Here is a 23,550-nt window from a genome sequence, read left to right on the forward strand (position 1 = left end):
CACACAACCTCTTGTGTCGTCCTCTTCTGGACTCTCTCCTCCTCTCTTCTTATTGTTCCTCAAAGCTTTTCCTATTAGTTTTCGCTGTAGTTGTTTCTTCTGAAGGTTTCCTTTAGATGTTGTAATTCACTCGGTAAGCTCTTGTTGTCGCAAAAGGACCTCGTCCTGTGTACGAAGGTGTTAAGTACAGAGCTGTGTTGCACTGGATGGTGACAGCTCCTAGCTTTGAGGTATAGGTCTGTATGTGTTTCCTTCCTACATACCAAATGTGCCAGTGTGCCTCCTGTGTTTCTAGTAACCAGGGTGTCCAGTAATGTTAGGCTTCCATTTTTCTCCATCTCCATGGTAAACCTGATGTTTTCATGTATACCGTTGAGGTGCTGCAGGAACTCAAGTAGTTTCTTTACCATGTGGCCATACATAAAGGTGTCATCCACATATCTGTAAAATGCTTTTGGTTTCAGTGGAGCCGTGTCCAATGCTACCTCCTCGAAGTATTCCAGGTATAAGTTAGCCATGCTTGGTGCTAAGAGGGAACCCATAGCAACTCCATCTATTTGCTCATTGCGACTAGAATATGACACCACTCGACTGATAACCCATGAAGATTTCATAGCTGAAATACACCAGAGAAAGCCTGCAATCATTGATGACATGTTTGTGATCTGGATTGATGGTGAGGACACCCTGTCCACATTCCTCCTGAACCTCAACACCTTCTCTGTTCGCTTTATCTCGTTCTCCTCAACCCAATGTGCTACCTTCCTCATTGTTGACCTCCACCTCAAAGATGACTGTATCAGTACCTCTATCCATATCAAACCTACCAACCATCAGTAATACCTCCACTTCGACAGCTACCACCCATTCCATACCAAGAAATCTCTTCCATAGAGCTTAACCATCCATGGCTGTTGCACCTGTACTGATGAACATTCCCTCTCCAAATATACTAAGGGTCCCACTGAGGTCTTTACAGACAGAGTCGAGCCTCCCACCCTTGTACAGAATTAGATCTCCCATGGCTTGTCTGTCCAATCACATTCCACCTCAGTTAACTGTCACATTTCTATTGATCCAGAGGTCAAACTCAATGATCTCATGTCCACTCCAGTTGTGATTGATGATGTCATTGCATCAGCATGGGAACACAAATGGGGTTGTCTGGTGCAGAGCTTCATGTTCAACAATGCACACTGAATGGTGTGCACTGAAAGACTTGTGCCTGCACTAGCATTATAAGCTTTTGTCATATCTACCACAGTTTGCCACTATTCCTGCTTTACAAACCAGGAAAGCCTCTGACCATGACTTTTATTGAGGCATGTGCGGCCAAGACTTTAGTCATCTCCTTCTGGTTTCACCATCCTTCAACCACTTTCTATAAGTTTTCATATCAGCAGCACCCAAAGAGTTGGGCTGTGTTTCCAAGATGTTCATTTCTGGGTGCCTGGCCATAACAATCTACCATTTGCCAGAGTCACTTATGTCAGTGGATATCGCCATTTGCAACCTGTATACTTGCTAGACTGATCCCATATTTCTCTCTTCTCTGCTTATATATTTTCCTTACTGCGCCACATGCCCACACCACCACCATGTGATATTAAATTTCATGGTGGGCGATGGTCATAATGTTTTTTCGCTCAGCAGTTTGTTTCTGTTAATTGTGTATATGGGAAGTGCAGCTCTTTCCCCTCCAGCCTTTCCTTCTAAAAATTTACATGTTCTACATCCATGAGGATCTTCTCAGCATGGATCTGTGGAACGAAAAACTAATCTAATCTAATCTCATCTAATCTAATCTCCAATGATCTAGTGCATTGTTTTTGTTGTATTGAGGTCTAAATGCTCCAGTTAAGTTGTGTACTCATTATTTATTTAGTTTCTATTAATTTTGTATCATTTTTGGCTTCTTTTACCTTCTTGCTCAGAGTTTTATCAGCTATGTGCTTTTTCCCATCCTCTTCCTGTGAACAGATGTGTGCCTGTTTTCTATAGCCCATGATAGCCATCTCTACATTGCTGTTAATCACCCACACTTTCCAACTCACTTACTCTCTCATGCATCCACTGACATCATGCAGCTTTTTGTCATTATCTTGTTTTCCCCCTTAGCATTGCTGCTATTCTTTATACCCTAGACCGTGCTTTATTCCAGTTAGGATTCACCTCTGTACCAGAAAAATGAAATGTGATTTAGTACATTTCACTGTTTCCCCAGTTATTCAGCTTGCAGCTGTGATTGAAAGGCATATTTCAAATTTATTGTCTGATAAACTATGTATGTGTCTTTACTTGGTTTGTTCAGAAGCATAATATTCAGCTTAAAGCTGAAGAAACTTGCTTTAACTATAAGGTTGGATTTCCACAATCAAGTTGATTTTCTGTGTACAAGTATGAATGTTGTTAAAATAATTTGATTTTATGTTGCATATGTGTGTTTGCTATCTTTCATCACACTTTCCATTTTTCACTTTTTTAGTGGTATGTGTCATATACTTTTGCCAGTAGGGAGCAATATTTTATTGTTTAAAGTGCATGCCTTTTTCTAGTTCAGGTAATTACTTCAAAAATTTATGATTTAATTATATGCTTTTAGACCTGTAATTTTGAAACAAGGTGAAAATAATGATGTAGCTGGTACATTGTGATGGATCAGATAATATAAGGGCTACACTTTTTTTCAGGTACACCCCAGTAATATCACTCAGCTATATTTGAAATCAGTTCTGGAATAATTAAATGTTAATTATGATATATACCTGTATGACTGACTAATTTATAAGTAAGGTTTCTGTTTTCATTAATAACGGATATTAAACACATGGATAAAATAAATGTTGTTATGATAGTTATCATGACTTCTATGAGTGCAGAGATTTTCCTCGGTATAGAAATCTGGAATGAGCTCAGTTTAGCCTTGGGATTTATTTTGATTCAAGGAGCTATTCCATCATGATTCTTGTAGTGGATCATGGGCATTACATGATGAATACGTTGCACATTAATCTTGATGACGACAATCACCCAGTATGAAAGAGCTATGATGTTTCGACTTACAGACAGTATTATGGAAGTGGAATCATGTCTATTAACTAAACCCTTCTGTAGTAACCAAGTAATACACAAAACTGATCCAAGTAACACAAATATGGCTTTATCATAAACCTATAAACAATAACAGAAATAAGCATCTCGTGACTCCTTGCATAACAAGACAAAAGATTCACAAAGAAGGTGCATCATAAGTGATACACATAACAACTGATGTCAGCAGTACAAACTAAGAGAACAAAGTGAGTGTGAGTCAGCCCTGCTCCGCTCCAAGTTATATTTTGAATGTTTCTCCGTTCAGTTGGTAGTTGATGGTTGGAGACACAGTATTGTTGTTACAGTCTACGGAAACCAGTTCACAGATGTTGGCCACTGAAGGGATGGTGTACGTGATTTGAGTTAGCCCCTTCAACATCAGTTAATGCCTGAAGATGCTGTACTGAATTACTGAAACTGGCAGCTACATCAAAAGAATGGTTCTGAGTGTTCCATTTTATTGCATAACTGAATGGCCAAAGTCCCTCAAACCTTAAATCAGAAGGATGGGCATACAAAAATTTTGCTGTCAATCCCTGGCCAAAAAGCTTGTCTCGTAGTCAACAGTTTAGTTCACAGAACTCCCTAATGACCCTGATGGAGAAGGTTCTTCATGTTGTAACATGGTGGGAACGACTACTCTGGGAGAGAGATCTTCTGTGGACAACAGCAAAACACTGTTAATAACAGAGAAGAGATACCATAAGGAAAAATAGTGATGATGGGGGTCGAAAGTCCCACCTGGCAGTTTAGCTGACCAACCATGGCCAAGAACCGGGTTGGCAGCAACAGCAGCTGTTATGTGCAAGCTGGACCGTGACCTGCAGTTCAGTATCTAGATGGAAGCAAAGGAATTCACCACGATCAAAGTCAGGACCCACAGGAAGATGGGACGATGCGTCCACATTGGCATGTTTAGACGTAGGTCAAAAGGGGATTTCGTAATTTTAATGAGACAAGAATGGTGCCCAGCAATGTAGGTGGTGTGCTGCCTTGTCAGGCAAGGAAGTGTGAGGGTTAAACAAGGAAACAGAGTTTGTGGTCAGTAATAAGGTGAAACTTGGACCCATACAAAAACATGGATTATCTGGAGAGCACAGATTATGGCAAGAGCCTCTTTTTCCACCAGAGAGTAATGCTGCTGGACCAGAGTGAGAGATTTAGAGGCAACAATAACAGGTCATTCAGAGCTGTCAGCATATCGGTGTTCTAAAACTACACTGAGGCCATACTACGAGGTATCTGTCACCAAAACTATGTGCTGATGCGGAGAGAACGTAGCTAAACAAGGGCCCAAGAATTATTTGAATTTTAACATTTGAGAAGCATGTTTACAGTCTTGGCTTCAGCAAAAAGATATTCTTTTTTGTTGTAAGGCTTGCAGCTGGTGGGCCAATGTGATTGCTGTTGGCAGGAATTTATCATTGTAGGCTATATTCCCCTAGGAAGGCCTGAAGTTCCTTTGTGAATAAGGGATGAGGCATAAACATAACAGCAAATATGTGGTCTGGCAGAGGGAAAACCCTATCCCATGAGGCCTTGAACCCCCAAATAAACTATAGAAGATTGAAAAAAACTGATATTTCATGAGGTAACGCTGTAAGCCTGCAGACTGTAAGACAGAAAACAGAGTGTGCCAATTTTTCAAGTGGTCGGTGGGGCAGCCCATCACAACAGTATCATCCAGATAATTAATCCAGCCCAGGACAGGCATAGTCAATTGCTCTAAAAATCTTTGTAAAATAGCAGAGGCGCTAGCCGCATCAAAAGGAAGATGCAAGTATTGAGAGACCAAAAGGAGTGTTCAAAACCAGAACTCACTGAGACATTTTGTGTCCACAGGAACATGAAGATACACTTCAGAAAAATCAATGTTAGAAAAGTGCTGACCATTTGTTATTTTTGCAAACAGTTCCTTGTGGTATGGGAGCAGTTATATATCCCCAACCTGCTGTGCGTTGACAGTGGTACTGAAGTTGCCACGAAGGCAAAGTTTCCCCAGCGGGTTCCAAACTACAGTCGGTGGAGTTGACCACTCACTAACCATAACAGGTTCCACAACCCCTAAAGACTGAAGTGTGTCCAATTCTGCTTTCATTTGATTTTTCAGGATCACTGGAATAGGATTCAAGGCTGAGCTGTGGATTTCAAAGAAATATGACCACAAAAACTCATAGCACATCATTACCTTCAAAAAACAAGTCTGAAAACTCTTCACTCAGTGTTTTTAATTGGGAATACAATAGCTGATCAGGCACAAGGTGAACTGCGTCAGTGATAGAAAATCCAAATGCCTGAAATCATCCATCTTGAACAAGTTCTCAACACTGGCTTCAGAAACCACCAAAAATGGAACAAACCACTGACTTGTAAGAGGCAGAGGTTGTAAACTGTCCCAACAGTGCTATTTTTTGTTTGTAACAACTGATCAGCTTCCACATGATTGGTGTCAATGATGGTGAGCCTAAACTCACATAGGTTTGAGAATTCAGTAACATCACCGCAGCACCTGTGTCAATGTGCAGCCAGAGCACACGAAGAAAAACACTTAACTCAGTAAACAACTCGGGAGAAGTCACAAGCCTTGGAGTCACACAGTTTATGTCCATGTCCATATCCTGAGCATCCTTTGGTGAACAACACACGGAGGTGATGTGGCCTTTCTTCTGGCAAGAATTACAAGTAGCCCAGTGCTTAGGGCACACTGAATGTTAGTTCTGTACAAAACAGAAAGGACACAACAGAAACAGAGAATGTTGACACTGGCGCTGTGGCAGTCGCGACTGCTTGGCCTGGCCTATGTTTACTCGGTGCTGGGCCTGCATGTTTGCCATCTTCACTGCTGCTTCGTAGTGCAAAATATTTTTCCTCCTGTTGGGCACATTGCATGCTTCTTGTTGGACACCCGCTGTATGACAAACTTAAAAAAATTGTGCTATTTCCAAAACCTCCTCCAATGGGTGTGGGGGTTTCACAGAGTAAAGCCGTCTGGCACACACAGCTAAACAGATAATTGCGTCATGCACAGTAGAGCCTGCATAAGAGTCATTATGGGCATCAGTAAGAAACTTGCTAAGGCTAGCTAAGCTAGCATAGCTAAGGCTATGAAGTTCAGCTGCCCTGGCCTTGTATAACTGGTGTGGTTTCTTGCAACATCAGTATAATTCAGTTCATGCCATTATGACATGCGTTTTTTAGTGATGGTAGTTCGACAATAAACTCCACACGTGATTAAAAGTAAGAGCTGTAGTTCTTGTAGAGGGGCAAATTGACACAGTAATTGATACACCTGAGGTGGAATCCTTGAGAGGAATAAGGCTTTGCACAAATTCCAGTCTGTCACACCACAAGCCAAAAAATGCTTTCTGAGTCCTTTTTTGTAAGTGTCCCAGTTCTCTACTGAACCATTTTATGGAGGAGAAGTGGGTAGATAGACCAGTGGAATGGTACCGTGTCTGTTAATTGAAGCCAACAAAGTGGTCACTGCTGAAATATCAGGCTCAGTAGCACAGCATCCATAATGACTAAACCTGATAAACCTGCACTTAAAGACTGCACATGCGGAAACCATTCCAAACTCTTCACCAGTTGTGTAGTAACCTAGTAATACGTGGAACTGATCCAAATAACAAAAATATGGCTTTATTCATAAACCTATGAACAATAACAGAAATAAGTCTGATGCGACTCCACATATAACAAGACAAAAGAATTATGCAGGAGGCGCAACATAAGTGATACACAGAACAACTTGGGTGGTACGAACTTAAAGAACATAGTGAACATGAGTCAGAACTGCTCTGTGCATATATAGCTGTGAGTCACCAATAGACATTGTGGCAGAGACCATGCCTTGTGGACACTTCCTACAGGTGACCTCGAATGCCTGGTCCATGCTCACAAAATTGGTGGTTGATTTAAGTATACACATGCAATGACACTACACTCAGTGCACTCACACTCATGTGCAGTAGCGGCAGGCTACAGCACATACCAACTGTGTTAAATGACTGTTGTTGTTATGGACTTCAACCCTGAGACTGGTTTGATGCAGCTCTCCATGCTACTCTATCCAGTGCAAGCTGCTTCATCTCCCAGTACCTACTGCAACCTACATCCTTCTGAATCTGCTTAGTGTATTCATCTCTTGGTCTCCCCCTACGATTTTTACCCTCCACGCTGCCTTCCAATACTAAATTGGTGATCCCTTGATGCCTCAGAACATGTCCTACCAACCGATCCCTTCTTCTGGTCAAGTTGTGCCACAAACTTCTCTTCTCCCCAATCCTATTCAATACTTCCTCATTAGTTATGTGATCTACCCATCTAATCTTCAGCATTCTTCTGTAGCACCACATTTCAAAAGCTTCTATTCTCTTCTTGTCCAAACTATTTACCGTCCATGTTTCACTTCCATACATGGCTACACTCCATACAAATACTTTCAGAAATGACTTCCTGACACTTAAATCTATACTCGATGTTAACAAATTTCTCTTCTTCAAAAACGCTTTCCTTGCCATTGCCAGTCTACATTTTATATCCTCTCTACTTCGACCATCATCAGTTATTTTGCTCCCCAAATAGCAAAACTCCTTTACTACTTGAAGTGTCTCATTTCCTAATCTAATACCCTCAACATCACCCGACTTAATTCGACTACATTCCATTATCCTCGTTTTGCTTTTGTTGATGTTCATCTTATATCCTCCCTTCAAGACACCATCCATTCCGTTCAACTGCTCTTCCAAGTCCTTTGCTGTCTCTGACAGAATTACAATGTCATCGGCGAACCTCAACGTTTTTATTTCTTCTCCATGGATTTTAATACCTACTCCGAATTTTTCTTTTGTTTCCTTTACTGCTTGCTCAATATACAGATTGAATAACATCGGGGAGAGGCTACAACCCTGTCTTACTCCCTTCTTAACCACTGCTTCCCTTTCATGTCCCTCGACTCTTTTAACTGCCATCTGGTTTCTGTACAAATTGTAAATAGCCTTTCGCTCCCTGTATTTTACCCCTGCCACCTTTAGAATTTGAAAGAGAGTATTCCAGTCAACATTGTCAAAAGCTTTCTCTAAGTCTACAAATGCTAGAAACGTAGGTTTGCCTTTCCTTAATCTTTCTTCTAAGATAAGTCTTAAGGTCAGTATTGCCTCACGTGTTCCAGTATTTCTACGGAATCCAAACTGATCTTCCCCGAGGTCGGCTTCTACCAGTTTTTCCATTCGTCTATAAAGAATTCGTGTTAGTATTTTGCAGCTGTGGCTTACTAAACTGATTGTTCGATAATTTTCACATCTGTCAACACCTGCTTTCTTTGGGATTGGAATTATTATATTCTTCTTGAAGTCTGAGGGTATTTCGCCTGTTTCGTACATCTTGCTCACCAGATGGTAGAGTTTTGTCAGGACTGGCTCTCCCAAGGCCGTCAGTAGTTCCAATGGAATGTTGTCTACTCCGGGGGCCTTGTTTCGACTCAGGTCTTTCAGTGCTCTGTCAAACTCTTCACGTAGCATCGTATCTCCCATTTCATCTTCATCTACATCCTCTTCCATTTCCATAATATTGTCCTCAAGTTCATCGCCCTTGTATAGACCCTCTATATACTCCTTCCACCTTTCTGCTTTCCCTTCTTTGCTTAGAACTGGGTTTCCATCTGAGCTCTTGATGTTCATACAAGTGGTTCTCTTATCTCCAAAGGTCTCTTTAATTTTCCTGTAGGCAGTATCTATCTTACCCCTAGTGAGATAAGCCTCTACATCCTTACATTTGTCCTCCAGCCATCCCTGCTTAGCCATTTTGCACTTCCTGTCGATCTCATTTTTGAGACGTTTGTATTCCTTTTTGCATGCTTCACTTACTGCATTTTTATATTTTCTCCTTTCATCAATTAAATTCAATATTTCTTCTGTTACCCAAGGATTTCTACTAGCCCTCATCTTTTTACCTACTTGATCCTCTGCTGACTTCACTACTTCATCCCTCAAAGCTACCCATTCTTCTTCTACTGTATTTCTTTCCCCCATTCCTGTGATTTGTTCCCTTACGCTCTCCCTGAAACTCTGTACAACCTCTGGTTCTTTCAGTTTATCCAGGTCCCATCTCCTTAAATTCCCACCTTTTTGCAGTTTCTTCAGTTTTAATCTACAGGTCATAACCAATAGATTGTGGTCAGAGTCCACATCTGCCCCTGGAAATGTCTTACAATTTGAAACCTGGTTCCTAAATCTCTGTCTTACCATTATATAATCTATCTGATACCTTTTAGTATCTCCAGGGTTCTTCCATGTATACAACCTTCTATCATGATTCTTAAACCAAGTGTTAGCTATGATTAAGTTGTGCTCTGTGCAAAATTCTACCAGGCGGCTCCCTCTTTCATTTCTTAGCCCCAATCCATATTCACCTACTACGTTTCCTTCTCTCCCTTTTCCTACACTTGAATTCCAGTCACCCATGACTATTAAATTTTCGTCTCCCTTCACTATCTGAATAATTTCTTTTATTTCATCATACATTTCATCAATTTCTTCGTCATCTGCAGAGCTAGTTGGCATATAAACTTGTACTACTGTAGTAGGTGTGGGCTTCGTATCTATCTTGGCCACAATAATGCGTTCACTATGCTGTTTGTAGTAGCTTACCTGCACTCCAATTTTCCTATTCATTATTAAACCTACTCCTGCATTACCCCTATTTGACTTTGTGTTTATAACCCTGTAGTCACCTGACCAGAAGTCTTGTTCCTCCTGCCACCGAACTTCACTAATTCCCACTATATCTAACTTTAACCTATCCATTTCCCTTTTTAAATTTTCTAACCTACCTGCCCGATTAAGGGATCTGACATTCCACGCTCCGATCCGTAGAATTCCAGTTTTCTTTCTCCTGATAACGACATCCTCTTGAGTTGTCCCCGCCCGGAGATCCGAATGGGGGACTATTTTACCTCCGGAATATTTTACCCAAGAGGACGCCATCATCATTTAATCATACAGTAAAGCTGCATGTCCTCGGGAAAAATTACGGCCATAGTTTCCCCTTGCTTTCAGCCGTTCGCAGTACCAGCACAGCAAGGCCGTTTTGGTTATTGTTACAAGGCCAGATCAGATCAGTCAATCATCCAGACTGTTGCCCTTGCAACTACTGAAAAGGCTGCTGCCCCTCTTCAGGAACCACACGTTTGTCTGGCCTCTCAACAGATACCCCTCCGTTGTGGTTGTACCTGCAGTGCGGCTATCTGTATCGCTGAGGCACGCAAGCCTCCCCACCAACGGCAAGGTCCATGGTTCATGGGGGCGGGGGGGGGGGGGGGGGGGGGGGGTTAAATGACTAATAGAAGAAAATGGATTGATACATTCAGAAATGAAAATAAAATGTTATTTGTTTCATATTTCCAGGAATATATTTCCAGGAATAATAAAAATTATCAACAGGTCACAAACATATCATGAGTAAGTACAGTTAACATTTCATAAATGACAGAAGATCGAACAAAATTAAAACCAGATCATATGTCATTTGTTACTGATGCCCATGACAACTCTTAGCAGACTCTATTGTGCACTATGCAATTACCTGTTTAGCTGTGGACAGAGAGAAGTCTGGGGAGGATATTCAGCTTCATGCTTTATTCCATGGAAATTGTCTATGCACTAATGTGATCACATTCTGTAATACAAAGATAGAAGATCTCAAGACAAAATAAATGGCAGCAAATTCTCTACAAAGTGATAATAGAACATTTTAATGGAAATGTAAGACAAAACCTAAAAGCAAATTTTTTGTGGGACACACTGCATATAATACCAGAAATGATATGGGTCATTCTTTAGTAGAATGTGCCAAAAGCAATAAAGTGTTTCATCCACATCTGAAAGGAAACAAACAATGTAAAGTTGAGGATGGAATAACAAGTAGAAACTGGACTTGGCAAGAATCAAAGAGCACTAAAACTGAAACAATAATAAAATTAAGCAATATTTACCTGGGTTCCACAATGCAACAGCAAGTGTCAGGCTGTAGAATGTATTACAGATCACTCAGTCTCACTGGCACAGTAATGTTCATTAAATCACATGGTTTCAAATGTCAAGCATCTGCTTTCCAGCTTTGCTGTCAACTGAAGTTTAAAACTGGAATGTTTACGTGCAAAACCAGGCATTTAATAAATTTAATTGTGCAAGTAAAATTATTAATATGTATCAAGTGATCATAAAAGCTAGAAATAAAGAAAGAAACAAACAAAATCACCTGGCAGGCAATGGAAATTTAGGTTATGAGAATTTACCTGAAGTGAGGAGATTCACAAAACCAAATTAAACAGTGATTTCAACATCTTAGGAAATGAAAACTGTGCACACTTAGAGAAAATGAGCTGTTTTCTCCTTAAAATATGATGTCATGTTGGTGTCGTTTCCTTGTGGAATAGAAAGTTTACAACTACTATGTACAACCTGTTTGTTTTATGACAGTGAGACATGGAGCATCTGTGTGATGAACATTGAAAAACAGTGTGTTGCTCAGTGAGCAGTGGAGAGCATGATATGTCTTGATAAGAGGAACAGTAAAACAAATAAATATATCAGGTTACAGATTGGTGTGGAAATCTTATTAACTATAATGGATACAGGCAGTACATATAGCCAGGAAAATGGATGGTAAATAAACAAAGAAAGTACTTTGCTGGATTCCAAGACATAAGAAAAATGCTAACATGGAGATCTAATGGAAAGTGGGTGTATGACATTATAAGACATGTGCAAACAACACAGCTCAAGACTACACTGTTGTTGTGGTCTTCAGTCCTGAGACTGGTTTGATGCAGCTATCCGTGCTACTCTATCCTGTGCAAGCTTCTTCATCTCCCAGTACTTACTGCAACCTACATCCTTCTGAATCTGCTTAATGTATTCATCTCTTGGTCTCCCTATACGATTTTTACCCTCCACGCTGCCCTCCAATGCTAAATTTGTGATCCCTTGATGCCTCAGAACATGCCCTACCAACCGGTCTCTTCTTCTTGTCAAGTTGTGCCACAAACTCCTCTTCTCCCCTATTTTATTCAATACCTCCTCATTAGTTACGTGATCTACCCATCTAATCTTCAGCATTCTTCTGTAGCACCACATTTCGAAAGCTTCTATTCTCTTCCTGTCCAAACTATTTATCGTCCATGTTTCACTTCCATACATGGCTACACTCCATACAAATACTTTCAGAAACGACTTCCTGACACTGTATGGAAGAATAAGGAGGCAGCCCTTACTGAGCTGTTGATGTCAAAAGGGGGGTGCTGTTGCTGCTGCTGATTATGACAGTGATCAATTTACATTTAAAGTTTCTAAGGAAACATTAACCAGAACTAAACTTAAACTGTAGATTGAACCAAAAAATAAAAAAATAAAAAAACTCAACAGAACCCCTAATTTTAGTAGAATCGAAACAGTCTTTGATCACAGTTTTTTTAATTTTATTTTATGGCCAGTTTTAATCTACATTGTCATCATCATAGATAGAAAATTGTGAACAAAGATTGTTTTGAAATCTACTAATTTTAAACATTTACTGTGATTGTATCACATTTCATTAAACTGATTTCTATCAAAGAGGAAGGTGAAGACAGGAAATAAACATCATCCTATTGCTTGCTATTCTCTTCATGTCATTGCCAAGTGTTTTGGTAGTTTCAAAGATTTCTGCAGTACTTGTACCCGATATTGGTTGTGACCAACAGAGAGATGATGCATGGCAGTAAGCATCACAGTTGGACAGTAGAAAAAAGTGCAGTACCAATAACTATAGTAAGGGCTGTGTCATACTGTTAATATGCCTTTGCCTTTTTAGCAGTTTTATCAGCCAGTTAAAATATTTTTGTGTGATACTTGCTTTTCCATAAACCTTCACTCATGAGCCAAAACATTGTGACCAACTAATTAATAATGTATTGGTTCACTTTTGGAATAAAATAGAGCTTAGATTTGGTGTGGCATGAATTCAGCAAGTCGTGTAGTTTTCCTGTGTATGTGGCACTGTATGTCTATACACAGCCCGTGCAATTACCTTAAATTATGGGCTGGTGATTTGTGGGCACCAAGATTGTGCTCATTAATGTCCCAGATATTTTCCATTAGGTTCAGATGAGGCAAATTTGGTGGCCAAGACTTCAACATAAGCTCACTATTATCCTCCTCAAACCACTGTAGCATGATTGACCTTGCGATGTGGACAGTTATCCTGCTGGAATGTGCCAGCGACTTCGTGGAGGACATCAAGCATGAAGGGATAAAGGTGGTCTACAATAATGATCATGTAGTTCACAGCTGTCATGGCACTTTCATTTACCACCACAGGTCCCTTGGAAGACCAAGTGCATATCCTCCACTGACTCATATCTGTGGTGCGGTTAACATTTCAAGCAGCCAGTTGCCTGGATGACCATTGCCCTGGTGTAACATGAAATGTGATTCATCTGACACATTTCCATTGATCCATGGACCAATCTTGATGATCTCATCCCCACTGCAATAGTAACTATGTTGTTAGGTCAACATGGGATATACAGCAGTCATCTGCTGTGAAGCCCTATGTTGAACAATGGTCAGTGAACAGTGTGCTCCAAAACATTTGTACCTGCAGCAGCGTTTTAATATATTGTCAGATATGCCATGGACTGCCACCTGTCTTGATTTACAGAACTGGTAAGCCTCAAAGCTCCATGTTCCATGATGAAACACGGATGGCCAACACCTTGTCACCTACTTGTAGTTTCACCATCCATCAGCTACTTTCCACAGATGCTCACAACAGTAGCCAAACAGCCTCACTGTTTTGAAGTTGTTCATTTCCAGGCAGTGGGCTGTAACAATCTGCCCTTTGTAAAGTTGCTTGTGTCAGTGTGTTTTCCATTTTTGGCCCATATTGTTGCTAGAATGATCCCCCATTTGTGTATATTCCACTTATATTCTTTCCCTACCACATTATGTACCTGCAACACTACCAGGCAGTATAAAATCTTGTGGTGGGCAGTGGTCATAATGTTTTGGATCAACAGAGTATATTCTCATATTTTCACCTTCATAGTTTTCCATTTACATTGCCTTTACTTGTTTAATTAGAAATTTCTTATTTTTTCTCATACACTTGTCAACAAAATGCACTTATTTTCACAAATTTTACAGTAAATGGTGGTGAACAAACAATGCAATCAGCAATTAACCTGTTATGGCCAGCTTTCAAACCTGGGGACTCACCACACCCTCCTCCCAGAAGAAGCTTCTCTCTGCAGCCACAAGGAGATTCACCAAAGGGTAGCTTGAAAAAGGGAAGTTCTCCAAGAAATAGCTTCTCCAAAATGTACAGGTGAAAAATAATTGTAGAAGTAATTAGAAGCCTCTTTGTGTACCTTGTAATATTTTTTCTGTCTGTCATCACATGCCTCCCTCTCCCCCCCAAAAATTCATTGGTAATACTTGATAACATAATTGTTAAAAAGAGATTAATAAATAGCAGAATACTACAGCACATATTTTGGGTAAGGTCCAAAAGGACACAAATAATTTATGTTTGATTTCAAAAGACAGAACTCACCATAGATTATATTTAAACAATACTTAAACACAAACACACAAAAAGTATTATCCACTCAAAAATTACTCTATGGACTATAAGTATTTGTTAAGCAGATGATCGTTAACAACTATCCAGAATTAGAAATCACAAGTCTTTTCCATAATTATAGCACTGTAAATATAAATTGAAGCTATGATTTGCAACTTTACCCAACTTTGATGCAAAAAGGAGCAAAGTATGAAGTCACTTTTACATTTGTGCCATAGACTACAGTGGTATCTTAACACATATGCAGCCATCATTGTCAGACATGTTGGTGCAAGACTCATTCTCAACGATGACATTTTATCAGTGAGAATGACAGTGATGCCATTCTTGTGCCCATTAGAGTTTAAGATATTAATGGTTTCTAGACTATGTAATCCAGTGCACTGACGTGTGTGCCAGCAATCTGGACCACAGCAAAAAGTACAGCACTGGAAAAGCAGGCAGTTTCATACTGTCTCTAGCGCTCCAACATGAAACCTACACAGTTTAAAAAGTTACTCAGCCATTAGGGACATGCAGGAAATATGGTGGTGATTCCATGGTGTGCTGACATTGCATGACGCAGTGCCAGATTTTTGCTGCATATAACCGTATTCTCTCCACTGACTTCACATTTGTAGTGCTTTAGTAGCAGCATGTTGTGTATGAACCCTGCTGTCACAGTCTGTCCAACTTATTTCCAATGTATCAGTCATTCTGTCATGTTAAAAGTTACTTACATACTGATTTTGTAACAGAGAAATCATTCAGATTTTGAAAAAATAACATAATTGGATAGATAAAAAAATCTACTCACCAAATGGCAGCAGAACACACACATAAAAGAAGATTATGATTAGGCAAGCTTTTGGAGCCAGTGGATTCTTCTTCAGGCAGAAGAGTTGAAGGGGAAGGAAGTGAGGCTGAGAAAGGACTGGAGAGGGCTAGGAAAAGGTGTAGATTTCGGGTAAGTACCCAGAACTTGACTAGAAGAAGGGATCGGTTGGTAGGACATGTTCTGAGGCATCAAGGGATCACAAATTTAGCATTGGAGGGCAGTGTGGAGGGTAAAAATCGTAGAGGGAGACCAAGAGATGAATACACTAAGCAGATTCAGAAGGATGTAGGTTGCAGTAGATACTGGGAGATGAAGAAGCTTGCACAGGATAGAGTAGCATGGAGAGCTGCATCAAACCAGTCTCAGGACTGAAGACCACAACAACAACACCCAGAACTGTGGGTCAGGAGAGACTTACCAGATGGGATGAGAAGGAAAGAATCTACCCCTTTTCCTAGACCTCTCCAGTCCTCTCTCTTCACCCCTCTTCCTTCCCCTTCAACCCTTCTGCCTGAAGGAGGAGCCACAGCCTCCAAAAACGTGCCTAATTATAACCTTCTTTTCTGAGTATGTTCCGTCGCCGCTTGGTGAGTAGATTTTTTATCCATCCAGTTATATTATTACGTACTGATTTTGTATCTTCTGGCATCAACTAGCAGAAAGGTATTTGCTTTTATGTTTATACTTAGCTTGACAGCTTTTCAGTGATCAATTTTAGTTTAATACTAACCTTTGCATTTACACAAAAGAGAACACTGCTAAGGTTATGAGTACACCATGTATCTGCAATGTTAATCACTTATTCATTTCGGATGTTTGTTCAGTGGGTTGCAATTTGCATAAATTTTGTTGTAGTTTCCCTCAGAGAAGCATTCTTCAGTATTCTCATTAGTAACCATGAGTGACGGGGTAGTTTTTGGATTTTGTATGCTTTCTATGTGTGACAGTGTACACAGAACAATCTCTTTGATAATGCACAAAAAGAAAACATATTAGTTCTTGATAACCTAACATATAATAGGACAAACAGACTTAAGTTACATGAAAGGCGATGTTGCTTCCACACAAAAAATGGTTATTAACATGTAGTTGCAATCCTAAGTGCAGGGCCGCTGAAATCCTTGGGCCCTTTCAAGAACCTCTCCCTTCTCACCCAAACTGACACACCCATATTCTACATGCTCCCCAAAATCCATAAACCTACCACTCCTGGGTGCCCACTGTGGCCAGTTACAGTGCCACCACCAAAAAAATCTCAGCTCTTGTTGATCAACATCTGCAACCAATTGTCCGAAACCTAGCCTCCCACATTAAAGATACCAACCACTTCCTGCACTGGCTTTCCGCTGTCTCCACACCCTTACCTCCCGGTTCCCTTCTCGTGACTGTTGATGCAGCCTCCTTATACACCAACTTCTCTTATTCCTGTGGCCTTACCACAATGGAACACTACCTCTTCCAACACCCTACAGATTTAAAACCCATCATTTCATTCCTCATAGACCTAACCAACTACATCCTAGCCCATAACTACTTCACCCTTGAAGGGATGGTATACAAACAAATTCTTGGCACAGCCTTGGGCACTTGCATGGCATTCTCCTATGCCAACCTTTTCATTCCTAGCTTCCCAAAATCCCAAACCCTTGGTCTGGTTCAGGTTTATTGATGACATCTTTATATTATCTGGACCTGAGGTCAGGATACCTTGTTCTCATTCCTCCACAACCTCAACAACTTCTCTCCCATCCGCTCCACCTGGGCCTTTTCAACCCATTGTGTCACCTACCTATTTGATCTCCTCTCAGTTTGCTCCATCCGCACCTTGGTCCACACAAAACCCATCAACCACCAAAATTTCCTGCAATTTGATAGCTGCCACCCCTTTCACATAAAAAAATCTGTCCCATACAGCCTGGCCACGTGTGGTAGATGCATCTGCAGTGATAAGAACTCCCTCATCCAGTATGCAGAAGGCCTCACAAAGGCCTTCGCAGGCAGGTGATACCCTCCAGACCTCATTCACAAACAGATCTCCCATGCCATATCCTCACACACACACACACACACACACACACACACACACACACACACACCTGGTCCTCACATCCATCCCAAGAACGAACTACAAAGAAGCCCCCCCCCCCCCCCTCTTGTCAACCATCATCACCCCAGACTGGAATGACTACTGAACCACATCCTTCGTCTGAGCTATGATTATCTATCATTATGCTGTGAAATGAGGGACATCCTACCTAACATACTTCCAACCCCTCCCAAAGTGGTGCTCCACCACCCATCCAACCGCCATAACATCCTAGTCCATCCCTACACCATTCCCACCCTCAATCCACTGCCACAGGGATCATACACCTGTGGAAGATCCAGATGCAAGACCTTTCCGATCCACCCACCCAGCACCACCTACTAGAGTCCCTCCACAGGCTTATCCTGCCCCATCACTGACCATGCCACCAGTGAAAGCAGCCATGTTATATACTAGCTATGCTGCAACCACTGCACAGCATTGTACATCAGTATGACAACTGGCCATCTGTCTACTAGAATGAATTTCCACCGCCCTATTGTTGCAAAAATCAAGGTGGACGGCTCAGTGGCACAACATGTAGCAGAGCACAATATGCAAGATTTCAATGGCTGCTTCACAACCTGTGCCATCTGGATCTTCCCCACCAGCACCAGCTTTTTTGAGCTGTGCAGATGGGTGCTATCCTTAAAGCACATCATTCACTCCCCTAAACTTCCTGGCTTAGACCTAAGGTAGTTTGTATCCCCACATCAGCTAGTTGTTTGCTGCTATCTCACACCCTAGTGTATGAAATCATGTCCCCAGCCATTTGCCACCTGTCCTCAAAGATGGCTCCCACATCTCCTCGGGGGGGGGGGGGGGGGGGGGGGGGGTGCCAAATTTATATTCTTGAGAAAAAAAACCTTGTTTCCCAAAGCGTCCAGCATCCAGTGCACGTTGGTCTATCGATTATTCATATGATTTTGTAACACATCCCTGTTGGTTTTTGAACACATTCTAAGTTGATATCTGAATGAATCATAAGTTCATTTTTGAATGCATGCATAGCGTACATGATGTCTCTGTCGCATTTACAAATAAACTCTCCTGCAGACAAAAGTGGACGGGGCTATGCGAGTTGAGCGGAATAAAACCGACCGGGTGAATGCCAATCGCTGTTTGTTTATGTGGTTGATTGGGTTTGTGAATGATCAGTGTTGTTATAATTAATAGCAAAGTCTATAGATTTAGACTACCAAATGGAAATAAATGACTAACAAGAATAACAGGTGATAAAGATTATGTATTATCCTCTCGGTGTATCAAAGAAAATGAATTTTTGACAGAAAATATTTGGCCAGGTCACTATACTAGTAAGGGTCAGTTGTACAGTCCCCAGCTAGTAGCCGCTTAAGTTCTGTTCTGGGAATAAAACAGAAAATGCATTGTTTTATGAACACATAATAATGCCTAATCAGAGAACAAATGTGGGATAACTAAACTGGTGACTGCGGCAGGGTTAGTGAAGTTAACTGGAGAATAAGTTTTGACACTGGCATGAATAGGTACAGAAGTAGTGGTGAGAAGATTGTTTGTCAGAATTAGGAAGGAGAAAAAATGGGAATAACACACAAATTGTGGAAGAATGTGACGATTCCAAATTTATATAAAAATTTCGTACTACTACTTTTCAATCTCATGGTTGAGAAACTGGAGCGTATGAATGAAATATGAAACAATTTCCTAACATAAAGCTTTTTGCTTGTAGTAGGCCTAACAGACATTTGATATTGGTACTTCATGAATTATATTCCGTCGTGTTATAAAAATGATCATTTGTGCCAAAACAGTCTGGTTTGTTTGGTGTGTGTGTTTGTGTGTGTTATAATTGTTCCAATATTAGAAAGGCCTATTTCGTTTTTGTAGCAAACAGTGACAAAATAGATGTAATCAGATTGAGAAACCACACCAGTCTTTGGTACTATTTGTATTAACAGGTTTTTCAGTGTTAGACAATGACATTTTGATTTTTCATGTAGCAAAACGAACTTTGGTGAGGTAATAGATTATTTTGCAGAAAGGATAGCACACCATGTAAAGCTGTAGCAAGGTAGAGAGAAAAAAATGTGAGGACCTAAGGATTGAAGAAATTTCTATTGTCTTGCTTGTCTCTTGTCTTTACTGTTTTTTTGTATCCTGTATTTAATTTCATGTCTCACAAAACAGCAAGTTATTAGCAAACAGCCAATAAACAGTGCAAATTTTCAGAAAAGTTCTTGTTCTCCTGGTAACAAATAATCCCATCCAGTATTAACGGCAAGGTTTTTTTTTTCTTTCTATCTTTCTGTCTTTTTTATTATTATTTTTTTTTTAAAAAAGAATGGCAGGATATCAAACCAGCAACTGCAAGCGGGAGAGGCACCACAGGTCATTTTAATTTCGACTGTCCTGAATGTAGTTTGATGGCACCCATTACAAAATATACACATTTGAATTCCACAGAGTAAAATACAGTGACAAGCGATAGAAGAATACTGTGTGAAGAGGTGTGGCACTGCACTTTGGCACATTTAAGACAAAATAACATGTCTTACATTTCCTCGAACATATGTGTTTCATGTATCAGACTCTTCAGAAAGATGTGCGCTACAAGATTAAAATATTTTTGAAAAGTCGACTTTTTTTTGTGTCCTGTCCGAAATGCTCAAGGAAGGTATGGGGGAGAGGGCGGCACTATCTAGTACTGCCCCAATTCGGAAATATCGTAGATTTGGGGCTAATGCACAAAGCAGTCTGAGTTATAGTGGGGAGGTGGGTAGTCTCTATGTGACCCCTGTTCACGTTTGATGAGTTTGCTATTTCCTCTTCGTTTACAGCTCTCATGTCAAATGACAACAAAATGGATTTCTGTGGCCCGGAACTATCAAGTGACTTACACATTCACAATCACATACTTATGGAAGGCTGAAATATGTTATTAGTTTCAGATTTTATATTTTATTTCGCTCTTTTTGACAGCCAAGCATTAATTGCCTTGCCAAACAATGAAGTTTTTTTTGTTGGTTTGCTAAATAAATTTGGCTTTTGTTAATTTTTTCTCCTGAGGCAGTCAATTTATTTGAAGTGAAGTGTTCACTATTGGCTAGTTTCAACTGTTTGCTGCATTTCAAGTGCACATTTCATCATCTAGCACATATGGCATTATGCCATAATAAAGAACCAAACATGAGATAATACAGTACTGGTGCTCCAAGAAAATTTACATCTCGAAAACCACACTTGACCATATCAGGTCAAGGCCTACTTCCTTGGGAATCTGCACATGCGAATGTGCACTTTAACTCGAGTTATGGTTCACGAGATTCCGATGCTCTTGGAGTATCCTCTGATGTCTTTTTTTTCTTTTATGACATAATGTAGGATCTTTTAATGTTTTACGCGTATGAACATATGGGCTTCCTATGTCATTGTAGCTGCGCAAATGTGGTGACGCCTGTTGTCTGGCGCTCTCTGTCAACTGCTGAAACGAACCTTTTTGTAACAGGAAAATATTGTGAATGGTGGTTTGAAAACCTTTACTTTCAAAGTAAATTTCCTTTTACACAAGATGGACTACGTGCAAGAATGTACGATGAATTTCGTAAATCGTAGAGCATTTGGCTCTCATTTAAAAATCAACTCTTTGAGGATGAGCCATTTAGAAGAATTTGGAGCCCAGAAAATCAGACATTTATGTCATTATTAAAAATTTTATTGGCACATTTGTTGATGTATCTTAAAGTGTAAATCGCGCAAAGAGATCAACATTAAAAGTGAAAGTTTAGCTTCTCTTGCAACTTATTAGTCTTCAATACCAATATTATATGTAAAAGATTTGATTTTCATGTAGCAACACTATGTATATTAATTTAAACCATTAACTTTTCCTATTTGTGTGTTTGTGCTACTTAACAGTGATGTTGCTATTGTCTGACTACATCACGTGTCCTGAGCTGTGAATGTCTGCTGTCATTGGCTGGTGAGATCACATGACGTGAGCTGTGACTGGCTTACAAAAGCACATCACAATCTCCATTTCAATGCTTCGGAAGGTAACATGCGGCAATTGGTGGAATATGAATTTATGCTTTTGTAATACAAAAATATTCAGTGTACATGTTGCTGCACCTCGAAGATTTTTCCAAAATGTGATTTTTGCCCCCTGAGTTTTTTTTCTAAAGTGCCAGGAAATTCTACGCCGGTGTATGAAACTATAATCACTTGAAGGATTGATATGTTTTACAGTTCTGAGAGAAAGTAGACTGTCACTTAACATGGAAAAAGTGTATTTTCACCCAGGAGAAAGTGAATTTTGAATGGGGAAATCAAGGAAATTTTTTTCCTTGTCCGCATATACACCCTGGAATAGGAAAGATTGATTTTCACCATCACATGCTCAGTTGCATACAGGGGCAACAAGACAATTGTTAGACATTGAGTTTGTGTCCAAAGTCCTCTTCAAAAAAGAAAACTCACACACATTCACACAATCAAGCACTTCTCACACACACATGACCGGTATCTGTAGCCTCTCCAGCAGTCTATCCTTTTCATAATATTATTGATGTTCCAACCTGGACTTTCTATTATTTGTTTATACCTCATGTTGAGCATTGGCAACACTTCTGCACAAAACATGTCAATATGCCACTGGCCCTATCTAGACTGTTACGATCTCCTGCAGAAATGTGCACTATTGTTAATTATTTGTCCAGTTTTAAAGTCAGTTCAGTCCGAGCTACGTATTGATTCAGGAAAGCAGCAGTTTAAACATGATAAATATAAAAAGCAAATGTATATAGTGTACATGCTTATAGTTGGCAAAACTACAAAATTTTCTGTTTGTTCATGATTTCGCTCCCAATATTCTTCACCCTCTAGCCATTCCAAATTCTTCAAAATTAATCTGAATATGACCTCAGTTGCCAAAGCATCAGTTGCAAAGTATCACACAATATAAAAATGTTGACTTCAGCAGCAATAGTTTAACCTTTTTGAATGATGAATTTGGGGAATGAACCTAATCTTATAACTAGATAATAAGAGAGATCTGGCAACCAGGATGACTCAATATGGAAAAAAGAGAAAAAGACCAATTACACAGCATCACAAAGATCAGAAAAATTGCAAATGAATCTGTCGTATCAGAAGAACTTCTCAGTACTGAGGCAATGAGTGATGAGACCCATGTACTGGAGGAGTTACAAAAGTATTTTGATAATTTGTTGAATTGTAATTTACATAATACTTTGTTAAACTATAGTGGATATGACACTCTTATGGACAATGAACTATGCAGTTCTGGTACTATAGAGGCAGATATCCTGAGCTGATAAGAGAGGAGAAAGCAATATATAAAATATAAATAACACGTCTGCTAGATAAGATGAATTCAGTGTTGTTGTTGTTGTGATCTTCAGTCCTGAGACTGGTTTGATGCAGCTCTCCATGCTACCCTATCCTGTGCAAGCTTCTTCATCTCCCAGTACCTACTGCAACCTACATCCTTCTGAATTTGCTTAGTGTATTCATCTCTTGGTCTCCCTCTATGATTTTTACCCTCCACACTGCCCTCCAATACTAAATTGGTGATCCCTTGATGCCTCAACACATGTCCTACCAACCAATTCCTTCTTCTAGTCAAGTTGTGCCACAAACTTCTCTTCTCCCCAATCCTATTCAATACTTCCTCATTAGTTATGTGATCTACCCATCTAATCTTCAGCATTCATCTGTAGCACCACATTTCAAAAGCTTCTATTCTCTTCTTGTCCAAACTATTTATCATCCATGTTTCACTTCCATACATGGCTACACTCCATACAAATACTTTCAGAAATGGCTTCCTGACACTTAAATCTATACTCAATGTTAACAAATTTCTCTTCTTTAGAAACGCTTTCCTTGCCATTGCCAGTCTACATTTAATATACTCTCTACTTCGACC

At 40.0% G+C, this 23,550-nt stretch overlaps 1 protein-coding gene across 1 annotated transcript in view; it reads left to right on the forward strand.

The window, feature by feature from the left end:
* LOC126172641 (MAP7 domain-containing protein 1-like) overlaps nucleotides 1-23,550 on the forward strand; it is a 275,245-nt gene that overhangs the window by 107,034 nt on the left and 144,661 nt on the right. The window contains exon 7 of the mRNA XM_049920898.1: nucleotides 14,280-14,460. Coding sequence (XP_049776855.1) covers nucleotides 14,280-14,460 — 181 coding nt within the window. The remainder of the gene's footprint in view (nucleotides 1-14,279; nucleotides 14,461-23,550) is intronic.

This window comes from Schistocerca cancellata, chromosome 1 (assembly GCF_023864275.1).
Source record: "Schistocerca cancellata isolate TAMUIC-IGC-003103 chromosome 1, iqSchCanc2.1, whole genome shotgun sequence".
Taxonomy (NCBI): domain Eukaryota; kingdom Metazoa; phylum Arthropoda; class Insecta; order Orthoptera; family Acrididae; genus Schistocerca; species Schistocerca cancellata.